The 20,103-nt window shown below is 43.2% G+C and overlaps 2 protein-coding genes across 4 annotated transcripts in view; both read left to right on the plus strand.

Moving 5' to 3' along the window:
• agap2 (ArfGAP with GTPase domain, ankyrin repeat and PH domain 2) overlaps positions 1–13,928 on the plus strand; it is a gene marked incomplete at its 5' end in the record, with an annotated part of 23,497 nt that extends 9,569 nt beyond the window's left edge. For both annotated transcript variants that reach the window (XM_079526613.1, XM_079526612.1), the window contains 17 exons: positions 213–271; positions 625–712; positions 1,015–1,100; positions 1,364–1,499; positions 2,670–2,804; positions 3,197–3,318; positions 4,200–4,400; positions 4,942–5,013; positions 5,457–5,561; positions 5,976–6,165; positions 6,901–7,023; positions 7,193–7,327; positions 8,961–9,112; positions 9,662–9,752; positions 9,889–10,111; positions 11,516–11,807; positions 12,591–13,928. In XM_079526613.1, the coding sequence (XP_079382739.1) occupies positions 213–271; positions 625–712; positions 1,015–1,100; positions 1,364–1,499; positions 2,670–2,804; positions 3,197–3,318; positions 4,200–4,400; positions 4,942–5,013; positions 5,457–5,561; positions 5,976–6,165; positions 6,901–7,023; positions 7,193–7,327; positions 8,961–9,112; positions 9,662–9,752; positions 9,889–10,111; positions 11,516–11,807; positions 12,591–12,794 (2,414 nt within the window). In that variant the 3' untranslated portion in view covers positions 12,795–13,928. The remainder of the gene's footprint in view (positions 1–212; positions 272–624; positions 713–1,014; positions 1,101–1,363; positions 1,500–2,669; positions 2,805–3,196; positions 3,319–4,199; positions 4,401–4,941; positions 5,014–5,456; positions 5,562–5,975; positions 6,166–6,900; positions 7,024–7,192; positions 7,328–8,960; positions 9,113–9,661; positions 9,753–9,888; positions 10,112–11,515; positions 11,808–12,590) is intronic.
• Positions 13,929–14,046: 118 nt separating this feature from the next.
• zbtb39 (zinc finger and BTB domain containing 39) lies at positions 14,047–19,691 on the plus strand. 2 transcript variants are annotated; one of them, XM_079520049.1, is made up of 5 exons: positions 14,048–14,172; positions 14,420–14,474; positions 14,875–16,188; positions 16,556–16,915; positions 18,587–19,691. In XM_079520049.1, exons 3-5 carry the CDS (start codon positions 14,902–14,904, stop codon positions 19,547–19,549), a joined length of 2,610 nt encoding a protein of 869 aa, XP_079376175.1. In that variant the 5' UTR covers positions 14,048–14,172; positions 14,420–14,474; positions 14,875–14,901; the 3' UTR covers positions 19,550–19,691. The 2 variants fall into 2 exon arrangements, with proteins under 2 accessions (XP_079376174.1, XP_079376175.1); XM_079520048.1 differs by lacking the exon at positions 14,420–14,474 and having other exon boundaries at positions 14,047–14,172.
• The last annotated feature ends 412 nt before the right edge of the window (positions 19,692–20,103 follow it).

The raw sequence follows: 20,103 nt of genomic DNA on the forward strand, positions 1-20,103 counted from the left end.
TCTGAAAGGTTATTTTCATTAAGTGAACATGCTCGGCCACACACGCTTATAGTTATCAGTCACCTAGCAGCAGTCCTCCCATAGGCCATTGCTCTTTATACAAGTAGTATTCTTTATATTGTACAAGCCCATAGATGACAGATGTGCCTCTCACAATCTCTCTCTCTCTCTCTCTCTCTCTCTCTCTCTCTCTTGTCCCTCCCTCCCTCTAGTAAATATTAGCAACAGTCAAGAGTGGACCCTGGGTCGATCCATCCCAGAACTGCGACTGGTAAGAAGAATGTGTGCTGCTCACTCTCATGCTTCTTAAACCTGTACGTGTTACAGTATATTATAGCAGCCCGATTGAGGATTTTGTGAGCTCGTAGACCTATTATTTTTGGTGCGCAACACTTTTGTACAGCGAAGAATCAATTAAGCACAATAAACACCATAGCATCTAAATAGAAATAGATTGAAATCATTTCAGTTCATTGCCACTGTCTGAAATTACAACTGCATGAATAGGTGGTGGGGGAGGGGGGCCGGGCTTTGCCATTGTGTTCAGAGAGTTATTACAACAACACACACACTCACACCCCAATGTTATGTTCCCTACCTCTCTCTCCTTCTTGCACATCTCAGGGCATTCTGGGAAGTCTTAAAAGTGGCAAGTCGGCTCTGGTGAACAAGTACACCACAGGCAGTTATGTGCCACTCGAGAAACCTGACGGTGAGCGACATCAAGAAACACTGCACTGCCTGCCATCATGACTCATACACTAGATCAAAGCAGGGCAGCTCAGTGGCCTAGTTGGATTTGTATTCTTTTAAGTACGGAGTGCTAGATCTTTAACTGTGTGAGTGTTGTACACTTAACAGAGTTCAATTTACACCCAGGAGTTTACTGTGAGACTGCAGGGCAGCTGTGGAAAACTGGTCTCTATACCTGTGAGCTGGTTAAAGGTGGGCCTTTAACTGACTGTGTGCTATGTGTGCTCTGGTGTATGACTGGTTCCTCATTGTCCTTATCAGGTGGAAGGTATAAAAAGGAAGTGCTGATGGACGGACAGACTAATTTACTACTGATCCGAGAGGAAGCTGGACCTCCTGATGCACAGGTGTGTGTGTGTGTGTGTGTGTGTGTGTGTGTGTGTGTGTGTGTGTGTGTGTGTGTGTGTGTGTGTGTGTGTGTGTGTGTGTGTGTGTGTGTGTGTGTGTCTGTGTGTGTGTGTGTGTGTGTCTGTGTCTGTGTCTGTGTCTGTGTCTGTGTGTGTGTGTGTGTGTGTGTGTGTGTGAGAGAGAGAGGTAGAGAGAGAGACAGAGACTTTGGTTATGCCTGTTGATTTTAGGCCTCAACCCATTCCACTCCTCTGACCTTCAGTTCAGCAGCTGGGTGGATGCAGTGATCCTGGTGTTCAGTCTGGAGAATGAAGCCAGTTTCCAGGAGGTCTATCAGCTCTACAGTCAGCTCAACGCCCACCGCACTGACATCCCCATTATAGTAGTCGGCACCCAAGGTCAGCACACTGTCAAATGAGTGTTCATTTAACTTTGAGAGCGTACAAATGTAACCAAATGGGCCATTTGGGCTATTAGGGCCTTATCTTCCGTCTGGCACAAAGAGGCGGTAACAGGCAGCGATGTTAACACCTTGCGTTCCATACTGGCCCATACAGGGATAATATCTGGCTAGGTGGTCATTGTCGGGAGATAATTCAACGACAGGGAGTTTAACCACTGAGGCGAAGCCGAGGTGGTTAAACTCCCTGAAGGTGAATGAAGGTGATCACTATTACATGGCTACCTAACATAAATTAATACATTGACCCAAAACACAACAAAAAAAGTATTCCATAAGTTTGCGCTGGCTGCGTCTGGCCAGCTGCAGGGCTGCAGCACTGTCGGAAAACAAGGAAGTGAGTTGATCAAATAGAATCCATTTTCGGGTACTGCTTCGTCTATTTCTCGCTCAAATGTTTTCAAAAACATTTTTGAGAGCAATGTTTAGCTGTAAATTATATTGTGTGTCACTAGTGTGTGTGCGTTTACATGGCTGCCTGTCATGTTGGAAATCAAGCGGGGCGAAAGCCGCGCAGCTGGTGCTCAGAGGGTTTGATTAGGCAGAGGTCTGTTATAGAGCGAAGCGGTCATTATCAACACATAACTCACCGCTGAATTCAGCGATTGACCAATCAGAATCAAGCATTCAACCAAGCCATGTAATAATTGAATATATTTGACATTGTGTTGGTACTTTGTCCTCACACTTGTAAGGCTCCATCTTGACCAAAACCATTCTTGACTGACTAATAGTAATAGTGAACATTGCAGACAAAGTGAATGGTTAATTTAATTGGGCGCATGAGTCAAATTGATTATTCAACATAATTGGCCCTGCAAATAAATGTACTAATGTGTATGCCCTCTAGAACTAGAGCTATTGTTTACAAGAAAATAATCATAGCTACTCAAAATAGTCAGCATAAATTTTAATAAACAGCTCCAATCCAAACGCTTTAACAGAAATATGGACATTACAGACAAAATAGGAATTGGTTTAATCACATTGGCCGAGGTCTACTGACAATACAAAGCATCAACAGACCAAATATTGGATAGACTTGTTTTACTGTACCACTCAATAATACGTCTGAGATTTTACTTTTCCCTCTTGGTTTTGGTTTCAGACAAAATAAGCAGCACCAACCCCCGTGTAATCGAGGATCAGAGAGCCAGGCAGCTGTGCATTGATGTGCGTCACTCATTGTTCTATGAGACATGTGCCACTTATGGCTTCAACGTTGACCGTGTGTTCTCTGAGGGTGAGCGGAAGAAGATTTTCTCTGCAGCTACATGGACATACAGCTACATTACATTACTGTTTGCCATCACAAAATACTTAATACGTCACCATGAATATTAACATGTTATTTATTAGTTTTCATTGGGTGACTATGGATCAGTTAACCACTTAAGCCCTATTATGTGCTTCATCGCATAGCGGTACTGTACAAATAACAACACATCGACAAGCTCAATGACAAGCTTGTAGATATGCCATTTTAGCTGTTCATGAAAAGTGTTCAATACGCTTTAATTTCTTGAAAATGTTTGCCTGTAACGACATGGCCAAAAAAGGGACGCCAGGGTTAAAGTGTTTAATGATATTATAGTGGAACCCTCTAATCATCATTATATTGTCCTCCCCTCACAGCCGCCCAGAAGATAATTGCTCAGAAGAAACAGGCAGCCCTCCTGGCTTCCTGCAAGTCTCTCCCTAACTCTCCCAGTCACTCTGGAGGCTCTACCCCAGGATCAGCATCTTTCCCTGGTCAGGTAAAAGCAAAGCACTACGAAACATGCAGGACAGCTGCTGAACAACCTTTCCTAAAAGCTCAGCATGCAATTTCTAACTTCCACAATCAGCTTTTAATGTTTTACACTGGCCAGGGGGCTATGAAATCAATCAGCATATAAAGGGTTGTAATACAGTTTCAGCAGAGATGGGAAAGTGAAAAACCTTTGTAGTCCTCATGAGGCTATTATGCAAGGGTAATGAAGCAGTCAGGGATTTGTGTTATAAGCACAGACAGTTTTTCCACTAAAGCTAGAAATTGAATAAAACACTGCAGTATTCGGCTGTCAATATTAAAGCAATATCTCATTGTGTCAGAATATTGAACATTCATTTCACCACATCAGAAGTAGACCTTTGAGGCGTTTCTCAATGTTAATATTTGCAAAGAATCAAAGGTACTTTTTATACTACTTTTCCTAGTATACTGGAAAGCAAGTGAAATATAACCATCATACGGTATATCTTTTTCTTCATGGAACATATATTTGGAATACATAACTACATTATCAAATTAAATAGGACAAAGTGAGCTTCAGTACTATATTCTCCAAGAGTGACACATTTCAGAGGTTGACCACTAATATAATAATTAAGAGGTATAATGTACTACAGGTAGCTGCTTTAGGTCTCTATTTCCCTTCTCACATTCTCTACATGCATACAAACATATATTCATATCATGACTCATTACCCATACCCATTGTTCACCAACTTCTAAAATGCTGTCAATCATTCATTGTCCATTTGCTTGATCGATTCTGTTGATTTTGTTTCATCTCATGACATGAACCATTCTCGTTCTTCATCTCTACCCTCATTTCCATCCCTCCTCTCCTCCTGACCTGCCACTCTCTCTCAGGCCAGTAATGGTCAGAGTGAGCACCCCTACTCCCTCCCCTCCACCCCTGTGTTTGGCCACAGAGAGCTACGTGTTGTAGCAGGGGGTGAGGTGAGTAGTATAACCTCCCGCTCCCTGAAGAACATCCCAGGGGGTGAGGTGAGTAGTATAACCTCCCGCTCCCTGAAGAACATCCCCCACAGACGACCTTCTCTCTTCAAGGTCAGTTGTGGCCAACACTGTGGTGTCATGCCTTCAGCCTCCTGTCATCCCATGCCACCGCTGTCCTCTTGTTCAGGGGTTCTCAACCCGTGGGTCGCGACCCCTCGGGGGGTCGCCAAATAATTTTAGGGGGTCCCCAAATTATTTAAAAAAAAAAAAACTTTTTTTAAATTTTATTTTCACGATTTTTCAAAAATAGCAGACCTACAAGCTCGTAGCGCGCCACTCGGTGGCGCGCTATGAGCTTGTAGATCTGCTATTTTTAAATAGCTAAATTATAACAATGCTTAAAACACCAAAAGGGGTTCCCGCCCAAAATGGTTTAAGGTTATTGTAGCAGTCAATTTATATTGGGGGTCGGGAGGGGGCGGGGCGGGGGTCCCGAGACGTTGCCAAAGCATTTTCGGGGGTCCCCGGCCAAAAACGTTGAGAACCCCTGCTCTTGTTGACTTGTCCGACCTGATATCCAAATCCCTCTACAACTCTTTCCATTCAAAATGCTGTCTTGACCTTGTTCACCTTGTTGTTTAACTCCTCTTAGAACCGTGATGAGAAAAAATCTGCCGATGCTAAAGGGGACCTGGGCAGTGGACGTGCCATCCCCATCAAACAGGTTTGTTTGATGTGATGTTGTGACATCAAAAATCTAAATCTAAATCAACAGCAAGCACATGTGTTTCAGTATGTTTTTCAGAACAGAATTCCATCTTCATATGTAAGTGTAGTGAAACAAAATTTGTTTTGCCTTACATAAGCAATAAAGCAAAAATAGTTGTTTCATCTTTTCATCATTCCCAAGGGTGCGCTATAAATACTAGCTTCAGCTGTTATTGTTAGCTCTGTCAGACTGCTCTTTCTGAGAGTTACACTGCTAGACCGATAGACAGACAGACAGACAGACTGACTGACTGACTGACTGACTGACTGACTGACTGACTGACTGACTGACTGACTGACTCTATTGTTTTGGCTCTTTAAGTCCAGCAGATAGGAGATGATGCAGGGAGCTGTGGTGCTTTATGTGCAGTGAGTGACCTTGGTCTTTGTTTCTCACAGAGTATCTTGTGGAAGAGAAGTGGGAGCTCGCTGAATAAGGAGTGGAAGAAGAAATACGTCACTCTGTCCAACAATGGCACGCTGTCCTACCATTCCAGCTCCAGTGTAAGAGAACACCACGCGCCAGATCAATATGGTGACAGCCTGACAGCTTTCACACTGTGAAACTGTGAAAGGACGGTCACGTTTGTTTCCCTTGTAATATAGCCTAGGATTGGACAGGATTTCATTTACAGTCAAAATTGCTGTTCAGAACAGGTCACTTTTTTCAAAGTCCTAAAGATTCTATATAACATTTTAATGTTTTCCCAACACTGAAGGATCATCGGCCATATTCACATCATGTTGGCCATTTTGCTCTTAGATCATACTCAGGGATTAGATTTATATTAGCTTCAAACAGTTATGATGACATAGAGACATTTCCTGATACTTGGTGTTCAGAAAGACGTTTACATCCTGGTCATACTGTGGATTCCTGAAGAAAGGGCCTGATTTGTGATGTTTTAACTGTTCCAGGACTACATGCAGAATGCTCATGGGAAGGAGATTGACCTCCTGCGTGTGACAGTGAAGGTTCCAGGGAAACGGCCTCCCAGAGCTGTAGCCCCGGCAGGAAGCTCCTCTGGGCCCTCCCCCGGCCCTATCTCTGTACCTGGAGTTAATGGACTAACAAAGGACATAGCAAATACTGAAAGCACCAGCACAGGTACTTTTGCAAAACAGCTGTGTGCGTATGTGCGTGCGTGTGTCCGTGTGCACGCATGTGTGGGTGCTGTTATATTGGTCCTCATTCACAATGGAGAAATACGCCACAGTGTAAATGAGATGCGTAATGATATCGTATTCATCCGTCCGATCAAGCTGCGATTAGCTCCCGTGTTATTCAGCGAAGCTGGTGTAATCACTTCATTTGTGCGGATCGCCCGGCGTACCTTTTCCGCCTCTTTCCCAAGCGATTCGCCTGGTGTCGTCCATTCCACACCATATAAGGTGTTTTCGGTGCGCAACAGAGACAACTCACTTGCTGTGCGCGCTGAGTGGCTGGGCCAGAGGCCAGGTTGTATACCCAGGCCTGTGGAATTCATAGGCAGTCATCATTAAGAATGTAAACAAAGACACGTGCAACCGGAAGAGGAGGCACCAAACGGGCCAAATGGGCCAACATCCTCATCCAATCTTGATACCAGCCAAAAACAAATCTTAAAAAAGAAAGAAATAGCCTATCTACAAGCTCACAATGCATCATATTCATATCTCGACACATTGGGAGCTTGTAGATCTTCTATTTTTTACTGTGGACCACCACCGCCGCAAATATAAAAGCAGCTGGTAATAATATGACTATGTCATCATTTCTTGTTTTTTGGTGCATGACACCCGCACAGAACTGAGTAACTCAGGTTTCATCAATTACCTGCTGCTTTCTTTCTGTCCTTGCCAGGTGCTCAGCTCTGTCCTTCCACCCTGAGTGTTGTTGATGACAGGACTGGTGTGGTGTCTCCTCAAGGAGACAAAGGACTCCAGCGATGTCCGTCCACGTTGTCCACCAAGGCACAAAGTGTTGGTATGTATACTGTGAGACTATTTACGTCATCAGTGTTCACCTTTCTAACCGTTATGAAATCACCCATATGTTTTAAGTGAAATCTTTACAACAGGCCACTGGGGCTGTGATCTCAAGACAATTTTTCATGGTGTGATTTATGAGTCATTATTTTGCACCCAAATGTCAGATGCTCTGGAAGGAGCAACCAACCCCTTTGCTGGAAAAGATTCCAGCCAATCATCTCCCATGAGCGACAGAAAGAAGAATAGAAGGAAGAAAAGCATGAACCAAAAAGGAGACACAGCTGTTGGCCAAGCTGAAGGTGATGAGATTACGTTACAGTTTGTACCAGCTAATCTTATGATATTACTTGACTGTTAGTCTACACTGTAGATAATTATACAAGAAATAACTAAAATAGCACATTGAGTGAAAGCATATATTTCATGTACTGTACTTTCTTTTTTAACATAACATCCAAATAAATCAAATCAAATCAAGCTCACACTACGAGCTCACACGCGCTTTTTTCACTATTTTTCAATAAAGAAAATGTCAATCTTAAAAAAATAATGACATGCCAAAAATATTAATATTACCATTTAAAAAATATAATCATTTTATTATACAATGATTGTCTAAATACCTTGGAGCCTGTACAACAGTGTATGGGAAATATAATTTGATATATTAAGAAAATATATGGATTGTCTATAATGATAATAGCAAACTGTATGTCTTCTCGTGTAGCTACTGTACCTTCATCTCTTTCTGCTCTGATATTTGTCTATTACAATGCCTTTACTGCTTGTTCTCAACCCTCGCATTTGCCTTTCTCTCTTTCTCTTCCTTTCTGCTCCTTTTGCTTATCTATCTACTGCAGCAAAGCGCAAAATGTGGAAATTAAAGAGCTTTGGTAGCTTGAGAAACATTAATAAGACAGGTAACAGCTGATGGTGATGAATCTGCTTGTTATTTATTTCCATTCTGTGATTAGTTTCCTTTTTTTGTGTCTGGCATAGTTACATACAACATACGAGTAGTTCATAATGATTGTTTTCACATCATAACAGAGATTTCTTCCCGCTGTTCCATTTCCATACGTCAACTTTTATGTTGTTCTTGAAGTACAACTCTGTTCTGTTGTTGAGGGGCGTTAGCCCCTCCTATATTCAACTATAGTGTAGATTTTCGTCTTACACAAACATTAAATTCCCATTGACAATGAATGGAGAATTGATGTCATATGTAGACGAGCAAATCATCTATTTCTGTCCTACACAAATTCCCATTGTTGAATGGATGATGTACAATGATAAGAGCGCCCCTCACTTCACATGGGTGTGATTTTGTAAGTTACTATTAATTAACACTGCATTTCTGTGTACGGTCATTTTATTTATCCATTGCTGTTTTTTTATATACAATTTGACATTGTATACTTGATTTGACTGCAGCTTCCTGTTATTTAACTTTGCTCCTTCTCTATTCTTTTTGTTATTTTAACTTTAATGTTTTGCTCAGAACACGCTAGTGAGAATCATCCCGATTATTCTTTATATTACAGAAAAATGTATCCATAAACTCATGAGGTCCCTTTAAGACCTCGGGCTCTTTGCGTGATGACGCGACGCACGCTCAGCGCGAGTGCATAAAATGGGGCCACGCTTCCGCCTTCTCACCCCATTTCCTTTTCTTCTGCAATACAGAATGAACCAACCTGTGTTATCACTGAGAGAATAAAAGAATAATTGTGCATATAGCCTCATAAAGGACGAGTGGCCCCACACTCCAAGTTTTGAGATGAAATGAAATCTTGAGAGCTTGCACAACAGAATAAATTAATTTACCCCACTAACATCTGTAATTGTATGATGTCACAATAAAGTTGATTCTGGGATTTTATTACTGTATAGCACCAAATTTTAGCTGTGTTTCTTGCCATGTCCCTGCAGACGAGGAGAATGCAGACTTCATCATAGTATCATTCACGGGGCAGACGTGGCACTTTGAGGCACAGAGTCTGGAGGATAGGGACTCCTGGGTGGTGGCTATTGAGAGCCAGATTCTGGCCAGCCTGCAGTCCTGCGAGAGTGGCAGAAACAAGGTAAATCATCACCTGTCACTCAGTCAGAATCCACTCTGCACTGTGCATCATTCACTGTCTGATGCACATGGTAAATGTATAGTGCTGTAGCGCCTTTTTATCCAAAGTTCTTTACAATGAGCATTACATTCACACGCACATTCACACACTAATGGGACAGGAAACCATGCAAGGCACCAACCTTAGGGGTTTCAGTATCTTGCTCAAGAACGCTCAACACTAACCCAGGAGAGCTTGAGATTGAACCGCGAATATTCAATTTCCCAAGATTCCGCACTTCCACCTGAGCCACTGCCATCAATTTAACTAGTCTGAGAGTCTTCATATTGATATATTGTTATAGTAAGGAAATGGAAAATGCAACAGGTGTATGTGATAAATCATGATGTCTTTGTGCATATTCTTATACTGTATACAAAAAATATATATATTTTGAGTAGTTGCATATTTCTTCTTTTGTGTCCTTAATGTGTCCTGCCCACATGTTGATACGTGTGAATGTAAATAAATTGTGTGTTTTTGTGTCTGTGTGTGCGTGTGACTTTGTAGGCACGGAGGAGCAGCCATAATGAAGCAGTAGCATTACAAGCTATCCGCAACGCAAAGGGAAACAGTCAGTGTGTGGATTGCGAAGCACCGAGTAAGTTCTTACAGATCCCATCACCTCTAGTCTCTCTCCTCTGGTGCTGTGCCAAAAGGAAGATTCAAGATTTTCTCTATCATAACCAAAATGTGTGTATACTTGTCCTCTTCTGTTTGCTGTTGCCATTGTCCAGACCCCACTTGGGCCAGCCTCAACCTGGGTGCACTGATCTGCATTGAGTGCTCGGGGATCCACAGGAACCTGGGCACCCACCTGTCTCGCGTCCGCTCCTTGGACCTGGATGATTGGCCAGACGAGCTCACGCAGGTCCTGGCTGCCATTGGCAACCATATGGCTAACAGCATCTGGGAGAGCTGCACCCAGGGCAGGACAAAGCCCTTGCCCAGTGCCACACGGTGAGTCCAGGCAGTAACATATAACATATTCCCAAATATCCCCATAAATGCAGTTAATCTTTCATGTATTTATGTTTTGATCAGCCAAGTATGAATACTGTATGTAGGATAATGTCCCTTGATTTACTATTCTGCTGATTATGAAACATCTGGCATCATCCTCGCAGGGAGGGGTTTTAGGGAGTACGCATCCCTGATTGTGCATGTGTTCTTATGGAATACCAAACGACTCGCCCCTTTACCAACTCGCCCCCGCAAAATGATTTAATGTAGTTAACAGTTAATTTAGTATTTCCCTCCCTCTCTGAAATGATCTTGTATACAGATTTATTTGATTGTATAGTAGTCGATCTGTAAAATTAAGAAAGAACATATGACACAGAGACGGTGACTGCTTAATTAAGTTAATTTAGGACCTTTTAGCAGTTAATTTCGTTTTATTAAACACATTTCTTCCATGTAGCCCATGTTTTGTAATGGCATCATCATGCTATTATGCCCGTGGATATACAGAGTGAACTTAACAATGATTTTTTTTATATAATCACCAACATACATGAATTATGTTTGTTATTTACAGCTAGGTAGAGTAGTGGGGCGAGATGGAAAAGGGGTGACCGTACCTGTTACCTTCTTATGCATGGGTGTGCGCATGTGTACTGTATGTATGTGCTGCGTTGGTACTGAGTTCAAAGGTTATCTAAACTCTATCAAAACTCAAAAGCCACTTATTGTCATTATGGTTCATTGTTCTTGCCATGTCTTTGTATATTCAATCTTTTTATTTATAATAGTGTTGTGCCTGAGCTGTTTTTCTTTTCTTTTCTTTTCTTTTCTTTTCTTTTCTTTTCTTTTCTTTTTGTTTGTTATTATGTTCTTGTTGTGTAATGTCAGTTTGTAGTCCTTAAATTTGTTAAAACCAATAAATATACTTTATAAAAAAAAAATATATATATATATATAAAGTCCAATAAACAGGATGTAAACATAAGTCATGGGACCTTAAGAAATGGCATATTTTAATGATTAGGCTACCAGGATACATCTCCCAAAATGAATGGGTCCACGTGATATGAATAGGAACAGCAAATGACATGGATAAAATCAGATACGACCAGTTATTTCACAAATTCGGATTTGATCATATCAGTCTGTTGGTCGGGGCGCCCCTTGAAGCGCAGGCCAGAGGTGTCGTCTGTCCTGGAGAGCTCTGACGTGTCTTTACTTTTTCAAGACACTATATAGAAATCTTCTTGTCTCTCTGTGACCTTGCTAAGCACAGCTAGGGTGCACACTCTTATAAGTACTGTTAACTGCTTTGTTCTTATGCATGGGTGTGCGCATGTGTACTGTATGTATGTGCATATTGTGATCACTTCTCCCCCTGTGCCTTTTTCCCCCCAGTGAGGAGAGAGAGTCGTGGATCCGTGCCAAGTATGAGCAGCGGGTTTTTGTGGCGCCGCTGGTCACAGGTGTGGCTGTCCAGCACACAGAGGACACCGGCTCCAGCAACATTTCAGCGTGGCTGCTTTCTGCTGTGACTGATAGAGACCTGCCCAGGCTGCTGCTCCTCCTGGCACACAGCACCAAGGAACAGATCAACACTCACCCCACCGGACCTCCTTTGTGGCCTCGTACAGCCCTGCACGCAGCATGTCAGCTGGGAGATGCGGTCATGACGCAGCTGCTCGTCTGGGTGAGTTAGCTTTTGTTTCTAGTTCTTCATAGTTTCGCCTCTGTATTTTGTTATAGTTTTTCCAGAGGGTGCAGTGAGGATAGATTGGAAGAGGAAAGTCATTGGTTTTCCTGTACAGAAATGCTCAACTTTTGCTAGTGCACCCCTGACTTAGTAGCAGTATGGGCACAGATACAAATGCACACTGACAAGCTTAACCTACGAACGATTCCAATCAAAACGTGTGTGTGTGTGTGTGTGTGTGTGTGTGTGTGTGTGTGTGTGTGTGTGGAGATCGCTATTTTCACATAAGATATTTAGTGTTTACTGTAAGTCGCTCTCGATTAAGAGCGTCTGCTAAATGCCTAAATTGTAATTGTAAATTGTAGTGTAGAGCCCTTGGGAATCCAGTCAACTATAAAGTATAGGGCCCTTGGGAGTCCGGTGAACTAAGTATATGGTTTAAGACCCATTGAATTTCAGTGATTTATTGATTACACTTAAACTTTAAGTGGTTAATCAATATATTGCTAATTCAATCAATCCAATTACATTATTTCAATCGAGCCAGACATCTAAAAGTGGACAGACATTCAGTACACAGTTTAAAAACAAACAGCATGCTAATAAACAATGTGCTAAACAGACAAAAAACTCCATGCGCAGGTCTCTAGTACATATACATACGCACGCATGCACGTAAAGTTAGATGTGAACAAAAATCCAGATTGTATGTAATAGAGTAAATAGACAACCATTATAATTGCTGACAAATTTCAACTAATTGAATGTTTCTCCCTGCAGTATGGAAGTGACGTGAAAGCAAAGGATGACCAAGGCCAGACAGCCTTGATAATGGCAAAGAAAACTGGGAGTAAAGGCTGTGCAGATATACTGCTTCAACATGGCTGCCCTAACGAAACCTCCCCTACCACTGCCACACCTGTTCTCGCTCGCCGATCCAGCACTGCCAGTCTGGGTCACACCAATTCCCGGAAGCGTGTATAGTTTGAACTGAAAATGCCATGCACAGAAACTGGTGACAACATGCGAAAAAGTTGACTTTGTGTAGATATAATAATAAAAAATCTTGACTGTGGGAAATGGGAAGGGGACTATATAACATCCTATGTACAGTAATTGTATTGTCACAGGAGCCTGAACAACATATCAAACAATTGAAAAGCAATATTCATTCAATTTGTTGATAGATAATATTGCTCAAACGTGTGCTGTCATTGACTCAAAAGGACTCAAAAAGACGTTTGTAGCTGTCCATAGTAATTACAGTATATACAGTACATTACAATCTGACCACTGCATTTCCACTTCCTCCTAAAGAAGTGCAATAACCGACAACAAGTTGTCAGATAGTGAAAATGAATAGAGCAAACTGTTTTGGGTGTACGCTCATTGTTGCGAGTGGTTTGAGAGGGTGATTTATTTTAATTTTTTAATATTTGTTGTCACTGGACCAAAACAGTTATTCTTCTTTGTCTTTGCAAATAAAGTATAAACATACAGTATGTCATGTTGTTAGTTATGTGTGCCTGTTGCTACAGTGCAATGGTCAAAGATGGCCAATATAAAAAAATAAAAAAATCAGTGATAGACCAACTGAAATAATTATGAAATTCTGCTTAGTCTAGAAAATTGAATGGTTGAAATACTGTATGAAATATGTCAGTGTTATTCTCCCAAGACATGACGTAACTATACTGTAAATGTACCTGCTGCATACTTAATGTTAAAATCTGTAATGGACGTACAACTTAAAAGTCAGAAATGGTAAGACTCGATTTTGTAAATTATTTCTTACTAGTAGTTTTGGAAACATATGATTGTCAACTTTGTTTTTTCATTGTCTTTTATAATTTCCTATAGGCCTACTCATACCATGTCAAGAACATACAAAACAATATTCTGATCATGTATGACTATTTGTGGAGAATTATCTGGAATAGCCTAAATAAAGATTATGGCATTAGATGAACATTTTTATTATTCATGTCAATGTTGTGAAGGTCACCCATGAATTTGAACCATGATGATGTTTCATAGTGTGTTGAATGAGTCACATTTATCACCTTAGACCGGGTGAGCTAAAGGAAATGGTAATCTGAATAAATTTTGTAATTATCATTATGAATATTATTGGCCTTTTTCTTTGCACCCCTTTCCTCCCCCCAAATGACTGGATGACTGTTTACCCAGAGCCTTAGAAAAGGCTCTGTGTTTACCCAGTCATCCAGACAGTAGGTGGCGCCCAAACTGTATTTTTGGTGATATTACGTCATACATGTGCGACAAACGTTTGCTTCTCAATAAAAAAAATAACAGAGACAAGTGTTCTGTTTGCCTAAACTAAAAACACAGCTTTCTATGGGTAAGACATTTTTATAATTTATCTTAAAAACCGACGGGCATTGTCCTCAATGAGCGGTTGATTTTAATATCGAAACAAGAAATCTAATTAGTCTAGCATTATAATATAGTTCTCATGTAACGTTTTCTTTTATGCTTGCCTTTATTATCACTGTCAATTATTTGTCAAACTAACATTGTTAAACTTAATTTGTCAACATGCATGATTGAGAAATCTCTGGCTATAATCTGATCGAACTTTTCTACAGAATAGTTCCAAATGTTCGCAGAATGTTGAGTGGATGTACCGTACGTATTTAACAGGTGATAGAAAGTCTTCTAATGTTTGTTTGATTGAATGAAGTATTTATTAACAGTTTGCATGGGTACATTTCACATGAAAGCACAACTCAATACAAAGACTGTTACTGTGGACGACACACTGCATTACACTTTTCACAATTCATGAGAACATTAGAGACGAACAAAGAGTTTATTAAGAGTTTATTGCGCTGGAAAGTAACGGTGACGAGAAACAGAAGTTATATTATATAACTTCTAATATATATACAATATATATATACTGTATATATTAGTATAGTTATATTATATATTTATTATATAATAAGCAGAGTTGCTATACCGTATATATACACATGACTATATGACACACAAGTCTATAATGTTTCATTGCAATGACATCCTTGCTGTTTCACGTCCACAGTCAGGGCCTGCCGTAGCAGCAGCGGGAATGAGGATCCGGTTGCAGGGCCCCGGCCATGCCGCTGGGCTCCTGTCTGAGCTCAACCGCTGCCGGCAGTCCCGGATGTACTGCGATGTGTTCCTGCAGGTGGGGAACCGCTCTTTTTCAGCTCACCGTGCCGTTCTGGCCTGCGCCGGAGCGTATTTCCGTAGCCTCTTTTCGCGGGCCCAGTCTTCTTCCACCACTGCCTTCTCCTTGGAATTCATTTCCCCGGCCAGCTTTGAGAAGGTGCTGACATTCATCTACACGGGGGAGATCGTGACCGACCTGATCGATGTAGGGGTGCTGTATGAGCTAGCTGAGCGGCTGGGTGTAAGTGAGCTGGTGAAGGCCTGCCATACCACGTTCCCTGACATGCAGGCCTCAGTGACGACAAACTGTAAAGCAATTGGCGCCGGAGACCTGGGCCTGGACTCTAACATGGCCGCTGATGCTACCGCTGCAGTTTCCGTGTCTGCGTTGTCTGTGTGTTCGTCCGCGGCCTCTTGTTCCTCCCTGTCATCGTCGGCTGCCCCGACCCCGGCCGCTGCACACTCCCCTCTCCTCCAGCATAGGACACCCAGAGATCTTGAGATGAACCAAAACTCTGCCTCTCTGTCGCTGCACCTCAAGACGGAAGACGTCCAGTCTCACATGGGCTATGGGCAGATCGCAGCGGAGAGTCAGCTGACTGGAGAACACAGTCTTCTGGCTAAAAGCCAGCCTCACAGAGTCCTGCCTCCATGCCCTGTGCTCCCCCAGATGAAGACTGAGATGGGCGAGGGGGAACATGAGGTAGGCGTCAGGGGGATCTGCGGAGATGGGGATGGACGGATGGCTATTTGCAGGGTCATGACCAGCTCTCTGGCTCAGAGTAGCGTCCCTGTGCCCTCTGACTCCTGCTCCTTTGCTGATCCTTCAGCTCAGCATGGGCCAGAGGTCGTCTGCACCCCGACAGCATCCTCGGGAGACCCACTCTGCTTACAGGTCGGGGCGTCGGAGGGTGGCGTGACAGAGGGAGGTGCGGCAGAGGGAGGCGCAGTGGATGTGACCCAGGACAAAAGGCTCATGTTTGGGGAGGTAGAAGCGGGGCAAAATGATGAGGAGAGAGACCCCCTACAGGAGTGCAGGGTGATTGAGGGCACTGAAGAGGATGAGCAGTGGGGTCAGCTGGCAGGCGAGATCATTGAGCTGAGCGATGACGAGAACTACATGGAAGAGGAGGAGGAGGAGGAGGACGACGAAGATGACCTTGTTTGTGTGGAGAACGGAAACGGCACCAACTCCCGCGTCCAGGTAATGTTATTTCTTTCTTTTTTATTAACACTTTCTTTTTATTTTCTTTGTGTGACAGTAAATAAACATACATGCACGTTTTACTGTGTCCGACATGTTAATATCCCTGCCATCAAGGTCATAACAAGACAAGTAGAACTCACGACAGCAAAAATGATTAAGTAAACGGATAATGAAAGGATTAATAAAAAATATGAAATAGGTCAATAAAACATGCTCTCTATTGGATTTTAATCAAATCAGGCTGCTTCCAGGTTACAATGTGCTTCATGCTCCGCTGTCCCAGTGTGGATTTTGACAAATGTAGAACCAGATACCGCTTGACAGAAATGACAGCGTGATCACATACAATACATCCTTCCTCTAGGTGACGGGGAGTGTGGGGTCGTGTAAGGCCTGCGCGGCGCCTCTCCCAGCCGATCCAACCGCTCTTAGGACTCATGCAGAGAGCCATCTGACAGAGACTGGCCTTTGCCGGGTGTGCGGTGCCTCGTTTTCAGACCAAACTGCCGGAATCAGCCATGCCCTGCTGCACGTCGGAGTGCAACTCTTCTCCTGTGACATGTGTCACCTCCAGTTCTACAGTCAAAACAAACTACTGCGCCATCGCCGTAATGTAGCTGCTGGCTACACGCTGCCACAGGGGGCACTCACTGGAGCCAGCCAGAGCCTGGGACCCGAGCTACAGTGCGCAGTGTGCAGCAAAACCTTCGCCAAGGACCTCCAGGTTAGTGAGTTTGTCTCCCTTTAGGCGGGACGGGACCTCTGGTCATTTGTAATAATTGCAGTCGTTTGTCATCTTAACCCCATGCAAATCATCATGTCCATCATTTTTGTAATAAAATGTAATTAGAAAATGACCTACCATATTTCATCTGATAATACTAGTCCTGTGCAAATGGGGTTATATTTATTTGTTACATTGGAAATTATAAATTCATATTGTGAGTTGTGACAGCAGTTTGGGTAAAAATTCAGGACACTCAATTGAACTAAGTCCTAAGTCCTACTAAGACTAGGGGCTCCATTTTCGTCACCGCTAAACGCCTTATCCCTAAACTTCTTTGCCTTTTTTACTATTTTGTAAAACATTTTTGAATAGTTAAAATGGCCAGTCTACAAGCTCACAACGTGTCAATGTAGATTGGCTAATTGAACTATTCAAAAACGCTTTTCAAAATAGTAAAAAAAAAGGCAAAGAAGTTTAGGGATAAGGGTTTAGCGGTGACGAAAATGGAGCCCTAGGTTTTCTTTTTGGCAGTAACCACTGCTCGTATTTTTCAGATTGTGTTTTCAGAGGAAAAGTGTGCCGCAAGCGGATGTCATGCAGACCCTTGACATTTTCAATCATATCTGTCATACAAAGTCAGTAACTTTGACTTTGGCTTATCTTGTGCTAATGCACAGCATAAAATATAGTCATGTGGTGGATGCTTTTTTTTTTTTTTTCTTCTTTTTTTCACTTAATTCTTATTGAAAAGAAAAAGAAAACGAGCACAGCAAAAAGGACATAGAATCAGTGTTGTTTTTGGCAGCAAAATTTTATTTTAGTTTTAGTCGTGAATAGTTTTCAGTTTTCACTTAGTTTTAGTCACCTGGAATGTTTTAGTGTTAGTCTAGTTTTAGTTGACTAAATGTCATAAGATTTTAGTCGACTAAATCTACAGTTGATTTAGTCGACTAAAATGTATTTTGATGCCGTCGTAATGGCTGATTTTACACTTGCTAGCTGTTAGCATGAACCCCAGCTCCAGGGGCCAGCATACACGCTCACTTTAAGAAGACGGTGTTTGCCCGCCCCCCACACACTCTTGTCACACACACTACCGCAGCATTGGAACACTCACACACTCCTTACCTCTTGTCAGAAGCGTTTACATGGCGCCAGCGTCACAGTACAAAGGCACAAATTAAATCCGAATCCGAAAGCCCGGGATCGAACTGGTCACGGTTCCCATCCGGCTGCTCTACCGGCCACTATACCCCTGAGCCACTGCCGCTCCAAAAGATGAAAGATAACTATGCAGTATTACACAACTCATCTATTGAATAGAAAAGTGAGGGGCGATCTCATCATCGTACATCATCATGACATAACATGTCGATTTGCTCAGACACATATGACATAAATTCTCCATTCATTATCAATGGGAATTTAATGTTTGTTTATGACGAAAACTACACTAATAGCTGAATATAGGAGGAGCTAGCGCCCCTCAAAAATAAATAACCTGCTTTGGCAATGTAATACAGTATGTTTTTTTCATACCAATAAAGCTCCAAAGCTGTAATTGAATAAAAGAACCATGGAACCCTTCTTCCGCCAGAGTCTGTACCAGTTGCATGTTCTGTACAATATGCTCATTGTTTGTGTTCATGTGCTTCACCCTCTCCCCAGACGGTGAGAGACCACCTACTTAGCCACGTGTGCGCCCAGTCCCTGAGTTGTGGTGTGTGCCACCTTCCCCAGCTCACCCTGTGTTCACTTCTGTGGCATGCCCTCAACCACCTCTCTTTGGCTGTCTACTCCTGCCCACATTGTGCCCACAGCTTCCTAGAGCGCTCCCAACTTGACAGGCACATGGCCCTGCACGCTGAGGAAGCGGCAGCGAAGGAGAGAGAGCAGGGCTTCAAAGCCGGAGCAGATGCCCGGTGCGCAGCAGGGGAAGTGGAAGAGATGCGTTGCTTCTTGTGCCCACAGACTTTCCGCTCATCGTCTGCCTTTCAGTACCACCTCAGCCTACACACCACAGAGTCCATAGGGAACGGCGCGGGCTTGGGGGGCCAGGGGTGGTTGGGAAAGCGGCGAGCTGACCAGATTCTGGAAGGCTCCCCCTCATCGTCGTCTCCGCGGCGGGAGGCTGGAAGCCTTGTGAAAATGACCAACCTGGGGTTTGGCCTGGGGATGGGCTTTGGTCTGTCTGATAAACTCTTACAAGGGCCAGTACCGGGCTTCCCCATGGGGCTCCTGACCAATGGCAGCGGCGGCGGCGGCTTGGACGGAGCAGCGGCGGCATGTGTGCGGGAGAAGTGGTACCGCTGCCGCTACTGTGGCAAGCGTTTCGCGCACTCCGGCGAGTTCACCTACCACCTCCGCATCCACACCGGCGAGAAGCCGTACCAGTGCAAGGTGTGCCTGCGCTTCTTCCGGGGCCGATCCACCATGATCTGCCACTTGAAGACACATGCTGGGGCACTCATGTACCGCTGCACAGTGTGTGGCCTCTACTTCTCCACGCTGAAGATGGTGTCATCGCACATGGAGGTCCACAAGGACCACCTGCCTCCGGACTTCAACATCGAGCAGACCTTCATGTACAATGACCACTCTAAAGAACCCCTTCCCCCCATGGACACCTGATCAGCCGTGTTCTTCTTCCTGACCTATAATACTGTGTGTGTGTGTGTGTGTGTGTGTGTGTGTGTGTGTGTGTGTGTGTGTGTGTGTGTGTGTGTGTGTGTGTGTGTGAGAGACTGGGGGTGTGTGTGTGAGACTGGGGGTGTGTGTGTGTGTGGGGGGGGGGGGGGGGGGGCACTGTCTTTGTCTGCTACACAGTTCTCCTACACAGTTCCTGGTTGTTGAATTGTAGACATTTGTGAATTTAGCAGGTTTTTCTACCCACATACACACAGTGGCCACTTGGTGGCAGTGTGTCTTTTGTTACATGTCCTAACCTAAGAAGAGGACTGTTGACTGTCATTCAGTACATTGCTGCATTATTCACCCAAGCTGTAAAGGAAGTAGTACCTCACTGTAGCATATACAGTCATTCTTTTCTAATTTGCAGTTGGTATTTGATTAACCATATTGCATAATTGTTTTTTATACATAACATAACACATCTAAGCTGAACAATACTACATTTTGTTTTAGATAAGAAAGGAAACTGGGGCCTTATCAGTTAAGCAGAAAAC

This window comes from Electrona antarctica (assembly GCF_951216825.1).
Source record: "Electrona antarctica genome assembly, chromosome: 2".
Lineage (NCBI taxonomy): Eukaryota > Metazoa > Chordata > Actinopteri > Myctophiformes > Myctophidae > Electrona > Electrona antarctica.